Source organism: Neopsephotus bourkii, unplaced genomic scaffold (genome assembly GCF_033783945.1).
Source record: "Neopsephotus bourkii isolate Nb327-2 ecotype Australia unplaced genomic scaffold, CSIRO-AGI_Nbou_v1 NB_1373, whole genome shotgun sequence".
In the NCBI taxonomy this organism is placed as follows: Eukaryota; Metazoa; Chordata; class Aves; order Psittaciformes; family Psittacidae; genus Neopsephotus; species Neopsephotus bourkii.
The window spans coordinates 1226446-1245723 of NW_026901852.1; the positions used below are offsets into that span (position 1 = coordinate 1226446).

The window sequence follows — 19278 nt, forward strand, 5'->3', positions numbered from 1 at the left end:
TTTAAAGCTATTTATATCGTTATGCTTTTTATTGTACTTATGAGAAAGGGATTTTAGTGAAACATCTTAGAGCTTTAGTACTTTTGGAAGACAAAGACGTAATTGCCTAAAGTAACACTATCACAGTCCTCACAGGCAGAAATATACTAATTTGATTTACAGATTATTACTCATCATTTCTTGAAAAGGCAAAGAAAATAGTGAAATTCCAAAGGTTATGAGAGTTGAAGACAGTACTTTAACATTTCTATTCTCATCTTGAACAATTCCCTAAATTTTCACAGAAACTATAGGAAGCACATACTAATCTTTCTAACAACTTTTGACTTCTATTTGTATGCACGAAGCAGTTGAAGCTTTTGCAAGAAAAGGTAACCAAGATTTAATATTGAGAGAAGAAAATTGTTTTTCAGACCCTCCTTTAATTCACTGGAAATTTTATTAGGAAAAAAAAAAATACTGACCATTTTTCCTGTGCAGTCTTTGCCTAAGCTTTGCCAACCTACTTGAACTTACGTCAAGCAATGAATTAGTGAAGTCATATGTGCCAACACTGGTTTTTGGGGGGTGTGTGATTTGCCTGTATTTTCTGAAGAATGGAGCAAAGCATTGGGAAATATACTGTGGTAAAATTCTGCAGTGTCTTCTGATCCATTATTGTTTCTTGGACTATTTTACCGTATTTTTCGTAGTCGTAGTGGACTGAACTTTCATTCTTATGCAACTAGTTGGATCTTAAAAGTGATTAAACTGTGGCTTTGAGAAAGAAAAACTAATAACTTTAAAATTACTGTCTGTTTCTGTAATATTACCTTTCATAGTGTCTCAAAAGGCAGCAAAATTAGAAACCTTTAGAAGTCATGTAGGAAATACTTAAGATGATCTTGAGTCACATGGTTTTAATAGAAAACCAAAAAAAGATTGTGAGTGAAGGGATGACAATGTAAAAGCTAAGGTTGCCTGTCCCACTTTTGTCTTTGAACCAGCAGTTGCTTTTGAAAGATTTTTCTGAAGCTCAGGTTCCATTTTCGGGAGTGGCTGGTGGTACTGGCAGATAATCAGTGTGGTATTTTTCTGAGCTGCTGATTCTCTGCCTTTTATTTACCAGCTTTGTTTAGCGCCTGTCTTCTAACCTGGCATGGGGAAACACATACTCAGTTAACATCTCTAACCCCCCAGGTAGATTGTTCTTAGCAGACTAAAAGCCAAAATTAAATCTGGAATTTTTATTTCCCTGGTTTCAGTCTGGTAAAGTCTGGTTTCAGTAAGAAAGTCTTTAATCAGTAAGACACAGAGATGTGAATACATGTAAAGAGTTTTGCTGACCTTGAGTGTTTAGGGTAATGCTTATACATGGTGTAGGTGACTACACATAGTTCTTTTTATTTGAATTAATTTAGAGAGATTTTGTGACATAACATGCTGCTGGCTATCTTCTTCCTAAAATATGAAATCAGAATGGAAATAAAAGATCATGGATGAGCTACTACAAATCGTTATGATAACTCATGCTAATTGAAGTTCGACTTCAGGACATATGAATTACCTCTACTCATTAGCTTAAGATAAAGAGCTTTGAGATCATTTAGTTCATTCCTGCTGGTGCAGCACATTTACTTCCTTTCTTCCTAGATTGTATTTAACTATCAAAGAGAAAGGTCTTTTCCCACTTTATCAACTGTTCCATAGTCCAGAATGACTACTCAGAAAGTTTTTAACCTTCTCTTGTTCAATAGAAATAGTTTTTCCTTAATTTCATTACTTTTTTTTTTATCCTTTTAATTTTTACTTGGAAATTTGAATTTCCTGTAACTGCTGTGTTCTTAATTTCTTTGGTAAAAAAATCCTTTATTTTGAGATCAAAGAATTCTGTTATACATTAGCACTTTAATTATAAACTACAGAATGATAACTGAATGAATAGGGCGAAGGCTGGTTTAGACTAACAGGGCTGACAATTAAAAGGGCTTTTTCATGACTTGCAGCATAGCCTATTCTTTTTTTGTTAAATATGGCTATTACTGTAATTGAAGATTACTAATCACTAATAGCTGCCGGGCTCTTTTAATGTAATGTTCTGCACAAATAAAACCCTCTGCTTAGGCGGTGTTTGTCTTCTCCTTCATCCCCTCTTTTGCAAATGTCAGTTGTTGCTTGAGCGGACTAAGCAGAAAAGGCAATAAGCTTGACTGAACACATGTATTTAAACCTCTGCTCAGGTTTTCCCTTGCACAAAACCACTTTTTTTTTGTGCAAGGGAATGGTGGAGGACTGGAGGTAAAACAAACATTACCGAAATGAGGATAATGTAGGGGTCTAATCTAGCACTGAGTCTTGTGTCTGCTATTCTTCGTATGGAAGATTTAAACATTTGGGAATGGAGGCACAGAGATGCTTATGTGCTGTCTCTTGGAACAAACTGTGACCACTGAGCAACATGCAGTTAGCTGCCCCTAGAAACCACAAGATTTAGAGTGTCATTTACATAATTCTTGTTTCAAATATCTTAAGTGTTCAGTGTTCATAATGTGAAAGGGAGTTTAAAAGGTGTTAAAAAGCTTGCACTTTGTTACTTGTCACCTAATGCTTTTGGGTTACTCAGTGAGTGAATTCTGAACTTTTTTTTTCATTAGGTCCATAAATGAAAGCTGTATCTTCTTCAATTTTTTTTCAACTCCAGTATCAAGTATGCATTCTGATCAGTTCATCACCCCAGAAATGCCCCATAGCCTTGTTACTGGATGTGGCTCGGATGAAAATGTTGTTAATTGGGGTTCAAGCAACTGTTACAGCCTTATAATATACCCAAGGGAGCAGAACAGTTTCTGTAGGGCTTTTTAGTTTCTCTGAATACATAAATGAAAAAAACAAAAACAGGATAAGTGGTTTGTATTTTTATGTACAATGTAGACGTAGCGAAAAATGTTCTTGAAATTTCACTCCAGTGTCAAAACTCTTTTGAAGATTATTTACCTTTATTTTAAAGATACATAGAGTACATCAAATACCTATACACATTACATTTCTACTGCAGCACGGGGTGTGGGGGCAAGAAAATTCTTACAGTTTACAAAGTCAAACTGATTAGCAGCCTTCCAGTATCTGAAGGGGGGCTATAGGGATACTGGAGATGGACTATTCATTAGGGACTGTAGTGATAGGACAAGGGGTAACGGGTTAAAACTTAAACAAGGGAAGTTTAGATTGGATATAAGGAAGAAATTCTTTCCTGTTAGGGTGGTGAGACACTTGAATAGGTTGCCCAGGGAGGTTGTGAAGCTCCATCCCTGGTGGTGTTCAAGGTCAGGTTAGACAGAGCCTTGGGTGAGATGGTTTAGTGTGAGGTGTCCCTGCCCATGGCAGGAGGGTTGGAACTAGATGATCTTAAGGTACTTTCCATCCCTAACTATTCTATGTTTCTATTTTGGGGTGAAAATCTAATTTTATCTGTAACTGCATCTGTCTTCAAATCTAACATACAAAAGAATTCTGAGATAAGTTTTTCTCTCATCTGTGTATACAATTACTTACATACACATGCATGCATATATCACTTTGGATGCTATCAGCACTCCCACTTATTTGTTCACTATGTAGCAGTGCCATATTCTTCAGTACTTGTTCAGTTTCGGGGAAAATTTATTTGGAATTTTACATGTTATGGGGAAATTATGCTGAGTAAACACTAATTACAGTATGCTGAAGGACTTTGTTAAGTATTTTCCTCTGATACACTCTCATTCTGTAGTATTTCTAAAAATCCATCCCTTTTTCCCTGCCCTCTTGATGTAACCAGTTGTCTGCATTGTAACCTTCTCTTGTCTTGACATACTTGCCTTGCAAGTCTTTTTTTCTCACTGCAATCCATCTATAGTGTTGTTGCCAAAATTATCTTCCTCAGCTGTCCTTATAATCTTGCCATCTCCTCTTTCAGAAATTCCCCAGGCTCCTGTTGATGTTGTGCAGCAAATTCCAACTGGTTTTTATTTCTAACTCTTTCGCCTTTTCCAAACCCTATCTCTTCCGCACTCCAGTCTCTTCAAGAATGTCCCTTTCATCTTCCTTTTTCACTACAGTCATCAGATTTCCATTCCTGCTGCCCTTATATTTGGAATACTCAGGCAAAACTTGTCTCCTGTATATTTGCCTATATTCAGATCTCTTATGATGAACTTGTTTGTTCCAGAAAGTTAATCTAAAACTGGAGACAAATAGGTATTCAGCTAAGCCAAAACAAAAGGAATCTGTAGCAAGACCAGAGGCTAACAAAAATGTGGTGCTTACAAGGTGAGTCCTGGCATTTGAGTTCTTACAAGAAGGCTTGTCAGATAGTCTCATGTAACCTGTGCCATTCATATGCCATACCCCTGTTTCTTTGTTTGATTCTGTTGGAGAACCCCAAGATAAGTGACAGGCCTTTCAGAGTAGATGTCTTTTGAATTGTTTTCTGTAACATGTGATATATTTTTGGTGCTTAGAAACTAATGGTGATTATAAATAAAAAGATGTTTAAAACGGTAGTACCTGGAGCAACCGTGGTGCAGTAACTACTGTCATTTGAGCAAGTTTAACATTTCCTGCAGTGTTATAACATTATATGCTTTTAAAATGCACTTCTCTATTTAATCTTTGTTGTTGCCATTATATCAGGCTGCCTTTAGCATTTTAATACAAAGCCCACATAAAGATAGAATGGTGGTGGAATTAAATGGCCATCATAATTTAACTATCTTAGAAACAGGTGTATTATTACAGCCCCATATGTGTAATAAATCTCATTTCTACCCTCAGATAGTTTTGAGTTTTATTGCTAGGGTTCCTTATGAATTCTGGGGGCTGTTCTATAGCACAGGACATTCTGTGTTTTCTTTCTATGTTTATATAAATATTTTGTGATGAGAAACATTATTTGCTAGGTCTTTTTTCATTACTCTCCAGGGACAAGTTTTAAAGGTGAGAGAGATTCTTTTTCAGGTAAATTGGTAGCCTCAAGAGCCTGCCAGCTAATTATAAAATATTTAAGTAGGTTCATCAAGCTGACCTGGGATTCCCTAGGACCCAGTAAGTTTGTCAGACTTGGCATTTTCCCCAACCCTGAGGGGAGCTTACTCAGTTCCAAACATATTCATCTTTAATTAATGTTTTCTTTTTAAAATAAAACAACCAGTCTTCCCTCACCTTTATTTGATAATTTATACTGTTTAATTACAGGGGAAGATTTGGTATCTCCTTTTGACGTTTAAATTTCCAGTTGTTAATGTAATTCAGCTGATTATTTTTTATTCTGTGTATGTCGCATAGTATACCCTGAAGATTGAATATTCCGATTTGAAAAGTAGTGTGAAAAATTCACAGAAATTGCATCTTTGAGTTATGAAGAAGCTTAAATACCTTTCTGGGTTGGTAGCTGCTATACAGGTATATCCAAGAGCGGAATCTAACCCTATCTGAAGTAGTGGCCTAAAAAGGAAATTAAGCCTTTTTGTGGATACTGAGGTATATCCTGGTGTCCGGGGGTAGCCTCAGAATATTATGTATCCAGTTTGGCCCTGAAGTGGATTGTGTCTGTTAATGTTTATGGGTATTTTCTATGAGCTATCTACTACAGAAGTATTTTCAGCTCCCTTTGGATCCTCAGCACTGTGGTTCACTGTTGTCTCTCCCTCAGGGCTAGTCTGTCATGTTTAATGAACTGTCAGTGCTCAAACCTGATTAGGATGACCTAAGTGGAAAGTTTTGAGGCACCTTTGCTTCAAGAGATGGCAAGAGAGAAAAGAACAATATTTTCTCTATGTAACTGTTCCAGAGTTCGAGGATTCCAGGTGAGAGAAAATGACAGACTCTACTAGTTTATTAATATAGGAAAATATAGAGAACCTAGCAGATACAGTAAAGGATATTTCTGAAGAGTGTATATCTTACCAACCCCAAGGACCCTGTGAAGACGATCAGGAAACGAGCTCCGAGAATCATCATTGCAGTGTGAGGTGGCAGGCTCAACCTTAGCAGGCATCCCCGCAGGGTCAATGTTGAACTCGGTGGTATGAGGTTCTGCCTCCCCCACATCACATGAGGCTCAGGCTTTTATACTGACAAAAATGCATACTCATTCTGACGGAGGGGGCCAGCCTACGTCAGAAGAAGTGGGTAGCAATATGTAGATAGGTCTCCAAGGGTCAAGACTTTTCTGGGGAGTTCTCAAGTGGAATGTTCTGGGTAGGAACCAAAGCTGGGCTTTCTGGGGAGCAGCCAAAGCACAATTCTCCAGAGAGAAACCAAAGCAGACAAACAGTACTTTTCTATCTTTGTGTATTTCACCACGGACCGTTATCTGTTGTCCCTGACACAATAACCATGAAATACATGAGCTTTTCTGAGTCTGAGAAGGTAGGAGGACTCCGATATGTAATGTTCTTGTTAGTCTTTTTGTAATGTGTACTCTGTTGAGTCTATGTTGAATTGACTGTCCAAGTTTTCCAAGTTCCTCAAGGAACCATTGCCTCAGCCCCTCACTGATGCTTTTCTTCAGGTATCAACCGAGTCAACTACTAGATTCTGTTTCTTCCATCCATTGTCCCTGGTCCTCCCCAAATCCTGTCTCTCTAAGGAGTGACTGCTGCCTAGCATACACTCTTCTTTCAATATGGCCACTTAGAAGTCAACACAGTTGCAAGCAAGATTCAAGACAAAAGAGAGTACAGTTTAAGACTCCAGTTGTAGCATTTCCTCAGCCTTTTCTCACAAATCTTTATAGTCAGGTCTGAGTAACTTTGAAGTTCATGCTATGCAGTGAGATTTAAAGATGGTGGCATATTAATGCATCTCACTGTCCTGGTCTTTTCAACATCATTTTTGTTGGAAAATTGTGTAAGTTAAATGGGATAGATGAGGAAAACCAGGAAAAAAAAGTATTGTCATAATAATAGAAGAAAAAGAATAATGAACATCAGGAAGAATAACTGTTAGGTACTGAAGCAGATTATATGCATTATTTTAATAAAGAGTGCCTAATAGTACGTATGGTTTCCTTTGAATAATAATTGCATGCTGATGAAGTGTGATTAGAGACTTTTTTTCAGAGTTCAATTAAATCCATTTCTGTAAAAGGGGAGTGATTAAAAAGATGATATCAAGGTTTAGACTGAAAGCTGTAGTAGAAGCTTCCTGTTGCAGATTTCTTTATTATTGCACTCCTCTGATGACTATTATCTGTTTTTTAACAATGTGTCAGTTCAGAGAGAGTCCTGCAGATTCAGCGGAAGAACTTACTTTACAGGTCAGATAGAAACTTAGCAAGTACTTGGATGTCCTTGAATGTATGATCCAGGGTTTGGTCCTAAATCAGGAAGATTCTTGGTTCATGTACCTTGAAAGGTGAGAAGTTGCTTTCATTATTTAGGACTGTAAGGCAGTCTGCTGTTTGCTAGAAACATACTATGTTTCTGTAGACTTGAGAACCTGGGGGATTAGATGGAGACATTTGCTGCTGCTTGTTTTATCTGCAGTAAAAGATCTGTCCAAGGTGCGATTTCTGTACATGATCATTTTCATTAGAGATCTTTACATTTCATATGTGGAAATAAATTTTGCTTCATATTTTATTATAGATTTCTCTTTGTACCACAGCAATGGCTAAATCTATTTCCTCAAGACTGCCTGTAACCAGCTTCAGGCTGCTAACAGTGCCTCTTTTAAAAGGATCTAACACTAGTTTCCCCCTCCTCCTGCTGTACCTGAAGAGGGTCAGAAAATGAAAGCATTTAAGAGAATACTTTCTATGCAATGATGGCATCATGGTTTGTGGAAATGCTATATGCAAATCATTCAGCTTTAACAGGAAGTTTTCTGTATTTGTCCCTCTCAAAGTCTGCAGCTGGTAGTTAAAGCAATCTGGCTTTTAAGTTGGAGATAAAAAAGAATTAACACTAGAACAAATTTTTAAAATTCTGTTTGAGAAATCTAGTGGGGGGATTTGTAATGATGTAAAGATCGGTATTGTCACAGTGTGATCTCTTCACCCAGAGCTTGTGAAGTGCAGAAGAGCATTCTGTGATATCCTTTTGAATGCTGAAAACCATACACTAGAGGGAAGTGAAGTGACTTTTTTTTAACAAGATCTTGAAGCTGGTGGCCTTTCTAAAAGTTAATTTGAAACTTTCTTTGCACCAAGATACCACTAGAATTTGGTATACATAAATATGTCATGAAATACATGATTAGAGACTCTTCTCAAGATAATTGCTACTTGCGTATTTCAAAGACGACAATTTCTGTTTGGGGGGTGGAGGGAGCAGGGAAAATAACAAAGCACTTGGGTAACTCTACCATTTTATTTACACTTTAAACTGCCCACATGTGTAGGCAGTAACCCTTTGTATTCTGCATGGACGTGAGGTTGCTCTGCCTTGGTTCCAAACGGAGCGGGTTGAGTACAAGTTCATTTACACAGTGCCAAGCCTAACTCAATAAAGCTATTATCTTAGAATTTGAACTAATAATCACTGTTCTCTGCTGCTGTGGTAACAAGAGCATGAGAACTGCCACAGTGGGCCAGGCTTCAACTGGTTCCCAGACTTTGACCACAGCTAGGGATGAACACTTCAGAAGAGTGTTTCCCTTGTGACTACAGTTGAAGCTTGAATTGGAGCATCATTTTTAGCATCAGCAATGCACTGCCCTGCCTGAGTCTGTGTAGTCCTGTCTGAAACCTGTTTGTGCTCTTGGTGTCAGGCATGTGCCGTGACAGTGAGCTCCATAGCACAGTGACATATTGCAGGACACAAAGGCACCTCTGCCAGCTCTGTGCTGGGTGAAGAGGGGAGGATTGCTCTCTGCCACTGTGTGAGGAACAGCATGATGAGTCCTTCATGTCCTCATTCATATCCCTTTTCACTGGTGATCTGAATAGAAGGTACGAGTAAGCAGAAAGACACTCTGTATAATGGAGTTAGAAGCCAGGGCATGGCATATAATCGCTCACTAGAAATTAATACAATTTAAAATATATTTTTAATATATTAATATATTAGATTAACCTGAATGCATTTCAATATGCACAAAATATATATTTCCATATACTTTACGTAAATATAATTGAAAAGGTAGGGATTTCTACATGTACACAGGAAACAAAGCAGAGCTAAGTATGAGTTTCTTTTTTGTACAAGTATTTCAAAGCAGTGGGATGAATGTTCCCTCCCAGTTGTGTATGAAAACTATAGAAAATGTAATTCCACTGTTCTAAGTGCTGTATATTACTAAGTTGGCCAACAAATTAGATTTTAAGCAAATTAATCACTTAAATTAATTAAAACTTTTGACCTTAATTTCTCAGGGCCCCAGAATCTCATAATGAGCCAGATGATGTGGTAACATGTGGTATATGATCATGTAAAAAGAACTCTTTTGTACTACAGAATAAGTAGCCCAAGATGCCATAATTCTGGCATATCTTCATATGTAACTTTCAGGATGCGTAATGCTGTGTGCTACCATAATACAGATTGCACAGGAGACCTACAGTTTTTTCTGTACTGAGAGTAAATAAAATAAATTAAAGAAAAAAAAGAAAAAGAAAAAAATAAAAATGGAAGGGAGTGTCAAAATAAACTTTTTAATATTTGAAAATGTTAAAAGTACTCATACTTCCCTTGATCAGACACAGCTCTCTTTTGAATTACTATGCTGTAGTTCACCCCCTGTAGCCATCATACTCTTTTCTCAGAGAGCCCTCTACTGACCTAAAATACAGTATGTTGAACTGAATGTCAGATACACCAAAATATCATTTCCTCTGTAGTTTTAATACATGCCCTAGTGTCAAGGTAGATTTTAGTAAGAACAAAACCACATATGGTGCACTGAATTTTTGAGAAGTTCTGAATTTTCAAAAGTTGATAGCTTTAGTGCAAAGCAAACATGTTTGTGACCAGGTTTCTATTTCTTTGTCTGATCAAGGGAATATGGATCTTCGGAAAAATAGAGGGTCAAAGAACTGGTTGTTTTCCCATGCTCCTGCCTCCGACTTTTCTTATTAACTCTTTGGGGGACTGATGAATATAATAAAAACAACTATGTAGACTGATTATGCAGGAAATTTTTCTACAGTAAGTTTAGATCCCAGTATTAAAAATGCTCATTAATTTATCATTAGTCTCACAATTACTGCCATTCATCTAGTAATGCTAGGTGCTGAAATTATGTTATTGCCAGGGAATCACAGATTTCATTTATATAGACTCAATTTCTCATGCTTAATTAAAAATAAATTGATAACTTGTAGGAAGTCAAGAGGGACAGAAGGAAATCAGCAGAAAGCAAATTCAGGAAATTTGCCCATATCATCAAAAATGCCAGTTTAATTTTGCGGGGTGGAGAGGTTGGGGAAGGCTGATTATTCTGATATGTGAGATTGCTGTTATGGCACTGAGATGGGGATCTTAGTACATTCAGAGGTTTATTTCTTATTTATGTGGGTGCATGCACTGAAACCATAGTTGATGTTTGGGTTAATGTCAAAAGGTCTCAGCAGGTTGTTCTTCTAGTCAGTATGTTTGGAAAGACAGATCCCTTGGTGCAAAGAGATGAACACCTGAGATTAGGCAGTGCAGCAGCCAGCCACAAAAGTTAAACATTTTCATTCCCCTTTACAAGAAAAAAGATTAAAAAAAAAAAAAAAAAAGTGATACATTATTTTCAACACACTGTTATTGATCACCCTCAACAGCAGAGTATCTTTTCATGCTCTTTCCTCATCCATGAGCTGCATGGATAATGTGTGAAGGGAGAGGTGTGAGGTATGAGAGCAAATGTGACTTGAAAAAGTAATACTGGATGTCAAAGGAAGTTGAGGCTCAGGGTTCAAACTAGTTGCTCAGTGTCACACACTGATCAGTTGCAAAGATTGAGTCTGTAGCAGGGATTCTTATGTAGAATTCTGTTGAATCTGTAGTGGGGAATATACATGGGTCTAATACACTACCCCGTTACAGTATTTGGTTTCTAATATTTGTCATGTTTTTGGTAGATTAACTGCCACATGTATGCTAGTTTTGACTGAAAGTGCACAGGTATCAGTAGTGTAAAGTATTGTTAATATACATAGAATAAAGTTATATATTAAACCCTGAAAATTACAGAATGCAGGAAGGATGAAAAAGTATGTTGCACAGATATATGCTTGAAATTAAAAGGAGTTGCCACTGCACAATTCATTTTCAATTACTTGTGTCAAATTCATTCTAGGAGGTAAAACAGGAGTACAGCACTATCGAAGAGCAGTGTTCACAGAAGGATAAACATGTTAATACCTGTTTTTTTAAGTTATGTTGTTTGTAATTTGGCATATGAAGAGATCTGAGATGTCTGGTTAGATTTTAGCACTAAAAATGTCTCCGCACATACACCCACTGAGGTTTACCTAGTGTGCAGGCCACATATAGCACACAGTTTCAAATTCCACTAGATTTAAAAAACAAAACAAAACAACCCCACAAAATTAAAAAAACATCACGCAAAATGAAAATAAAAAAACACAACAAAAAAAAGCAAGACTGGCCTGTGAACTGTGTTAAAGAAACTGCCTGCACGCTGTATGCTGATGTTTATTCTAGCAGATTGATCTCTGTCATGCATAATATTTTCATACCTACTAAATAGTAATAGCAAAATAGTAAATATGAATAATATGCTGTAAGTTAAAAGACCTTGAAAAAATTGTTACCACAGTATAAACCTATTTTGAATATTCAGATTTATTTTGCAATATACATAGAATCATAGAATGGTTTGGGTTGGAAGGGACCTTAAAGATCATCTAGTTCCAACCCCCAGCCACAGGCAGGGACATCTTCCAATAGACCAGGTTGCTGAAAGCCCTGCTTAACCTGGCCTTGAACACTGACAGGGATGGGGCAACCACAGCTTCTCTGGGCAAACTGTTCCAGGGCATCACCACCCTCATAGTGAAGAACTGCAGTATAACTCTACAATTATTATGCTTTATATTAATATTTATCTATAAAGTAACTGGAAGTTCATTAAATACATTTTACTTTACTGAAGTAAACCCAAGCGCAGTAGAAACATTATTCATTTTTTAATTTAAATTATATAGAAAAGATTTTCAGAATTAATTAGCATTTGAGCTATTTTTTTTCTTTAGTCTTCATGATTGTGCAAATGTTACATCAATTTTTGTGTGGTATGTATATATTATTATGTATAAATTATTTCAGAAGTTGTTGTTAGGGGATGTAATGAGTCCTGTAAGGGAATAAAATCCATTATTGTGCTTTAGCATTTCACTTTATGAGAAAATTGTTGTCTTTACTCTTGCTAAGTTATTCTTGCTTTTAGTAATTCAATAGTAAGTCTGGACCATTTTTCACCAGGGAAAACGGGGCAGAAGTGTGTCTTTATTTTCCTTGTATATTCAGTGTTGTACTCGGGGGAATGGTATATCCAAAAATAAGACTATAAATAAGAAATCAGTAGCCTTTTCTGTCTTGCTGCATTATGTGGCCTTGATGTATGTTTCTGCAGCATTATTATTTACTCTGTTCAAATCAATGCTCTGAGCTTTGCTTTATGTGATTGATTTCTTCCAGATTAGACTAGGAAGTATATGATTTAATAAACACTGTTACCTGTTTACTAACACACAAATTTCTGCAGTATTACATTCAGAGATACTATAAAGTTTCCAAAATGTTTCAGTTAGTCATAAGATTTTTACAGTATGACTTTATTTGAATAGGAAAGAGAAAATAACTTTGGTCTTACGTAGTCAAAGCAAAATACAGTGGTTTGGAAGCAATGGAAATAAAGCAAGAACTTACAAAAATTAAGCCAGATTCTGTCGAAGATAATGATGAAAAGGAAAGATGCATACTAGAGTGTTCTCCTCTATAATGCCACTTTCATGCCTCAGGAAGGAAACATTTTTTCCACACTTTTGTGTTCTTAAATTTTGTGGTAAGAGATTGAGAAGTATCAGTAGCACTGCAGCAATATTCTTGTCCCTCCCTTAAATGTATCTCTGACTATGTATCTTGCATTACTGTTTAGTGAAGGCTTTTGCAGCAATTAGGTGTCAGGGAAGAATTTGAACGTTTCGTGTGATATATAGTATATATATTTAGGATTCAGTGAGTTTGGGCTCTACATAGAATGCCTTCTCTTTAATAGGATGTTATTTCATTGACACGTTGCTTTTCTGTAGCAACTTACTTGTTAATATTTTGGGCAGCTATAGCTTTGAAGACTTCCATGGAGGAAGAGGAATGATTCTGCATGGCATTTAGAAGATTAGAACCAGGTTTTTTACAGTTGCTTATGAATGGATTCTGTGAACCTGGTTTGGATACAGTTTTGTACAGATTTGTCTTTGCCCTCACAATTCTACTTTTTGTATTTCTAATATTCCTGAGAATATTCTCTATATTACTAAGCCAAATGTTTTCCAACGATTTTCAACCCAGAGACGTTTGTGAAAAATCACTGGCAGAAAACACAGTGCTCTCCAACCAGTAACGGCCTGTGGAGTTGCGAATTTTTGAGAAAAGTTTCATGAGAGGTTAGCAGTGTAATATTTTAGCACAGGTGTACAAACAGTATTTTTCTGTCTTCCTTCAAGTACACTCTTAGTTCTTTAGTTTTCCTGATAACAGCTTGACATGTCATTATTCCTCTATTTTTTTTCTCACTGTACGTATGACAAAGGGTTTGTTTGGTTTTTTTCATGCCTTGTGCAGTATTGTATTTTCTAGAGGTAAATCTCAATAGCTTCACAGTATGTCTCTGCTCAGATGTGGGTTGCAGCCTGATATACAGCATGTTCCCTCATTCTCTGTACCCAAATCAGTCTGTGGCCACGTCATTCCTTAATGCTTTCTGAGAAATGTTGTTGGGGTTCTGTTAATCTTTCTCCAGGAAGCTTGTATTTCAGATATTACCCTGTTTTCATCCACTTCCCTGGGAGATGGTTTTCATTTTCAATTGCTGTAGTATTGTTTTTAATATTGCTTAGGATTGCTGTCTTTTCCTGCTACTTTGTATTGTGGAATTAAAATGCTGCTTTCCACACAGCGACTACCATATTGCTTTTGAAGAATAGATATTGTTATAATCCCCCCCCCCCCCCCCCCAACACCTTGGGAAGTATTGTACAATATGGGTTTTTTTCAGTCCACATTTTTTATCAATATGGTCATCATCACCTGCAGCCATCATTCCATTTTAGATCACAGCCCTACAGGTATTTTTTCCCTTTTGCAATATCGAGATATGAAGAAGATGAATGAAAGCTTCTTGCATGTTTTTGTCACTGTGTTTTTATAGCTCCCATGAACAGTGCTGGACTTGGCAGCCTGGAGACTGAAATCCTCTGTTTAATCACAAGCTAGGTATAGTTCAGCAGAAAGACATATTTCAATATACAGCCCCTGTAGCATGTCTAAGCCCTGAGCTGGAGAGCCGATCTTCCGTAAGTGACAAAAAAAGCACTCAGGCCAGTCAGTCCTTGGCCTCATCTCTGGAGCTGTCAAAAAGAAGCATTCATGCCATTGAGTTTCATGACAGGTGTTAATGTCTAGTCTGGAGCAGACTGAGTTCCCTGTCACTCATTTGGGAATTTCTTTCTGTAAGTTACTGAGAGAATGTAGTGTCCTGTCCAGTTTAGAAGTTGTACATCTGTGTGCATTATGTTGTCACATATCTCTTCAAAGGCATTAGGTTTTCAGGTCAGTTTACCTTCAGTCATGGGCTTGACCCGAAGCTCATTTATGTCTATGATTTTTTTTACTTGGGTGAACCCTCAAAATCCCATAGCTAAAACTAAGTAAAATAATAAACCTTACTACTGTTTTTAGACTGTTGAAATGTTTTATTTGACAACAAAGTGAAACAAAGGCCCTTCAGAGACTCCTGCAGTAACCTAGGCCCACAGAAATAATACTGCAGGGAATTCTTGTGTGGGGTCATAAGATGTAATCTTAACATCTTTTAATGTTGTAATAGAAAGGCAATGATCTAGGTCATATTCTTTTTCACAAAGATGTGTTTATGGAGTTTTATTAATTTTCCCTGAAAATCCAACATAATGAAGAAGTGCTGGCTATGAAATATGGTAGAAATTATTTGACTGTTTGTTGGGTTTTTTTTTTTTATTTTTCAGCTAACAGGACAAGTGACTTTGCAAATTGCCAGTGAACCAGTTTTGCCGTTTAATGCCCTCGACATCGCGTTAGAGGTTCAAAACAGTCTTAAAGGTAATTCTTGGTAAAGCAATATTGTTATCCATTCATACTGAGAAAAAAGGAAAAAAAAAAAGGATCATTTACTCTGTGATGTGGATTTTCAATTTCTACTTAAATGATAGCCAGTGTTTTTTGCTAATGTCATTATCTTACGTTAAATAAATCACAGATTTTGTTACTAAATAAAAAAATAAGGTTATATTTCTTCTGTCAATTAAGTAATAGTATTAAAATCTCATAATTAGAGTCAAAGGTAGCAGCCTCTCTCACAACTTGATTTTAATTCCCTTCAAGGCTTTGTTCAGTACAAGCAAGAGAAGTTTTCTAATCCCGTTGCCATTTGGCTCCTTAATTTTCACAGTCATCTTCCTTGTCTGGTCATTCCATTAACTCACCTTGTTGGCAAGGTATGCTAACTTTTCTCCTTTCTCAGGCATGATGAAGCATATTAATTTACTAATATTTATTGTTTGAGTTGATTAAGCACTGAGACCGTGGAAAATCTGTATTGAAATTATCTTCATAATATTGGGGCAGGGGGTTGGGTTTAGTGAGATGGACCTGAAAGTTCCTAATCAGAAAGTAAATAGAAATTACGGGTAATTTGTAAATGATGGAGATGTAATTCTCATAGGCTCTGGATTTGGCACTGTTTGCTAGGTGTAGGATGAATATCTTGATATCGGACTGCTTCATCAAGATTGTGGAGGTATTAGTAATATTCCTGTGTTAGCTTCTCATTTCTAGCTCATTCCATTGTCTTGCAGCCTTTTAGGACTTCATAAAAGAACAAGCGTCCCTTTGCTTCTGGGGGCTCTTTTTTTTTCTTTTTTTGTGGTTTGTTTTCTTTCAGGGGATTTTTAGGTTGTTGGGGTTTTTTTCCCTACAGTTGATACAAAAATGTTGATATGTTATAAGGAGCTAAGCCCATTGCATGTTAGTGATATGTTCTCTGCTACTATTGAGACTACAAAAGAACAATAAACCTTCTTGTAATCTATTATGAAAATAATATGTCTTAGTTCCAGTCCTGAGCATTAAGGAGGAAAAGGAGGTCTGGGTTCTAACATTGTCCAGTGTCACTCATCCAGAGCTTTCTCCTTCAATGTTATCTGTCCTCCTCCTCCCATTCTGTCTCTTTTTCCTTAGCTTCCTAGTATCTTAGTGCATACAAGTGGTATCTAGCTCTTCTTCCCTTTCTAAGTGACTAGTTGAAAGTATGACGGATGTGGAGAGCACGTAAGAACTTTAGTCCTTGGAGATTAAATATTACGATAATTGAGCTGCCAAACTCTATCATTATTCCTTTAATGTGTACAAACTGAGATATTTCAGAATCCAGTATTCTCATCAGAATTCAGTGAACTTAAAAGGTAGATCCCTGACAAGTACCCCCACAAAATTTGAAAGACTGCTCCAAAACACGTTCTTGTTACATAGTAGAAAAACGTAAGTTATGTAAAACCATATTGTTATTTTCCTCATCTCCAATTAAGTCTCTGATACACATTACCTGCAGTGTGCTAATGCCTATCAAAAATAATTTTTCAATATATAAATCTGTGGAATTTGAGCTGTGAAATAAAGATATAAGTGCTATAAAATCACACCAAAACTTTATTTATAGTTTATCAGAGTGTGAAATCTTATCTCAAACTCACAGATATTTTGCAGTCTTGAGGGGCTTCCCCTGCCTTTCATGCTCTCCCTACAGTATAAAGTATCACTTGTCTGTAATACACATTCATAAAAGTGTGATGCCTTTTTTTTTAATCTTTGCCATCCATCATTGTCAAGACCTAGGAGTCCATAGGCTAGCACTGGTTTGGAATCAGTGAGCATACAAAAACACAAGTAATTTTAGCTCTGTTGTGCCATATAAACGTTGGTTTAGTTCAGGCTAAACACGGCAGGGAATGATGATCAGGTGGTATTTCTTCAACTGAACATGAGATGCCTGCTATTGTTTTTCCTTTTTGCTCTTTTGAGTAACAGGAAATGATTTAAACTGACTTTTTTCTTCTAACTTCAGTTAGATCATTTACCTCAACCACTTCAAGGGAAGGAAAATTATTTTCTAGGCTGTGGGGCCAGCAGGATAAATTTTGTCCCAGCTGTTCACTTTGGAGTTTTACTTAATTACTTTTCTCATAACTTCCATGTCTATCTGTGACTTGCGTCAAATAATATTTATTGTCAGTTTGGTAACCAGCAAGACAGTGTCTTTCTTCTGTTTACTTAACTGAGAATTTGGTTTTTTTTTAACATGGCTCATTAACTTCTTCATTCTTCAAAAGATTTTATGCTGTCTGAGATTTACAATTCAAAATTGCATTCTCGTAGTAAACTGTTTCCTTCTCCAACTCGGTGGAAACTGCAAATGTAAAAAAGGTGAAAGGAAATCCACACAACATGCCAGAAGATTTTTTTTCATTAGGTTTAGTTTTGTGCCTCTTGGATCTGGTTCAGTCAGTCACTTAAACACACATTTTATTGCCTGTTGGATTTTCTTACATTACTGAAGTTAAATCATTTGTGTAAATATTTGAGTCACAGTTTTGCCATCTCCTGGATGTCCTCACCAAAGGATGCATGTGTCTTAATATGTGTTAATACTGCATTTATTTATGTTTCCAAAGGGTTTAATTCCATGATGTGGTGGGTGTCTGTATTGTTAACTCCATTAAATTCAATGGGATGTTACTCAGCACTTTATAAACCATTTATTATACTCAGGGTAGGCTGGGTGGCAGGTCATAGGGCCGTGTCATCCGCAGCGTGTTTACATCTGTCTTGAGGCCTGTTCCTGTTACAGATGTAACACGGCTATTAAGCAACATGTGTTCTCTCCTCTTGCACACACCAGAACTCTTGGAAACAATCTACTGCTTTTGGGTAGAAAAGAAGGGTTCTGGCTAGAGAGACTTTTCTTTTTGTGCATCTGCTCATGCTCTGATGTTTAACAGTAAACCTCATGGTCCTAAATAATATGAGATGGCTTCCAAGACTGAAATCCAGATCCCCAGGGCTGTTCAGGCTGTTATCTCTCTGATGACAGCTGTGATATTTTAGAGAAATTCATAAATGACAGTTTGAAATATTCTCATTATCTACACATGGCAGTTGAGCAGTGTTTGAGCCTTTCATACACTTAAAATCAAGACCCACTGCAACTTAAATACGAGAACATCTCACTAGGCCTTGCATGCTGTGAAAACCCAGTTTATGTTTTGAGGTAGGGTGTGGACAACATGTCAAATCTGATGTGTCAAGGATACAAATGGTACTTTTAAGCACTTCAGTTGAAGTATTTTGTATGCATATGCAAGTACAAATGTATAAGCATTTGTATACAAGTATTTTGATTATATGTAAGCATTTTTATTCAAAACATACACATACTACACACTAAGCGCTTATAGGACTGTGCAGTCTGGACTTGCTCCTTGTAGCCTGTCTTGCACTGGATTAGAGCCTCTTCAAAATTTAGTATATTTTACAGCAAACTTCAGGGATTGATGATGGAGGGGTCAAAGTGTCTCATTAGGATTAAAAGCTTTTCTGTACCTTTCCACTTCCCTGAGTCAGCAATGACAAGTTCAATCTCACAATTTACAGAAATAAAGGTAACCAGGTTTGATACTAGCCATGTCTGTCTTTTAGGTGCTGTGGCTGTAGAATTTGGTATTGTTCATAATTACAAATCCCTGGGCCCACCTAGGCTCATGCAGACCTTTCAGAAATTGATACCTATTGCCCCAGCCTTAGACTGTGGCTAAGTAGCACCAGGCAAATGTGCTAAGATACTCTTAACTGCCATCAAAGTTTTCTGTAGCTGGTAAGCAAATGTGATGAACTGTAAGCATCTCTCATGTGTACTAGCTGAGAGAAGCTGTCCTGGTTTCAGCTGGGCTAGAGTTCATTTTCTTTCTAGTAGCTGGTGCAGTGCTGTGTTTTGGCTTTAGTCTGAGAACAACACTGATAACACACTGATGTTTTAGTTGTTGCTCAGGAGTGCTTG

The 19278-nt window shown here is 36.9% G+C and overlaps 1 protein-coding gene across 5 annotated transcripts in view; it reads left to right on the top strand.

The window, feature by feature from the left end:
• Window positions 1-19278, top strand: part of NAALADL2 (N-acetylated alpha-linked acidic dipeptidase like 2) — a 358350-nt gene that overhangs the window by 315846 nt on the left and 23226 nt on the right. For all 5 annotated transcript variants that reach the window (XM_061367075.1, XM_061367074.1, XM_061367076.1 and 2 more), the window contains one exon: window positions 15176-15269. In XM_061367075.1, coding sequence (XP_061223059.1) covers window positions 15176-15269 — 94 coding nt within the window. The remainder of the gene's footprint in view (window positions 1-15175; window positions 15270-19278) is intronic.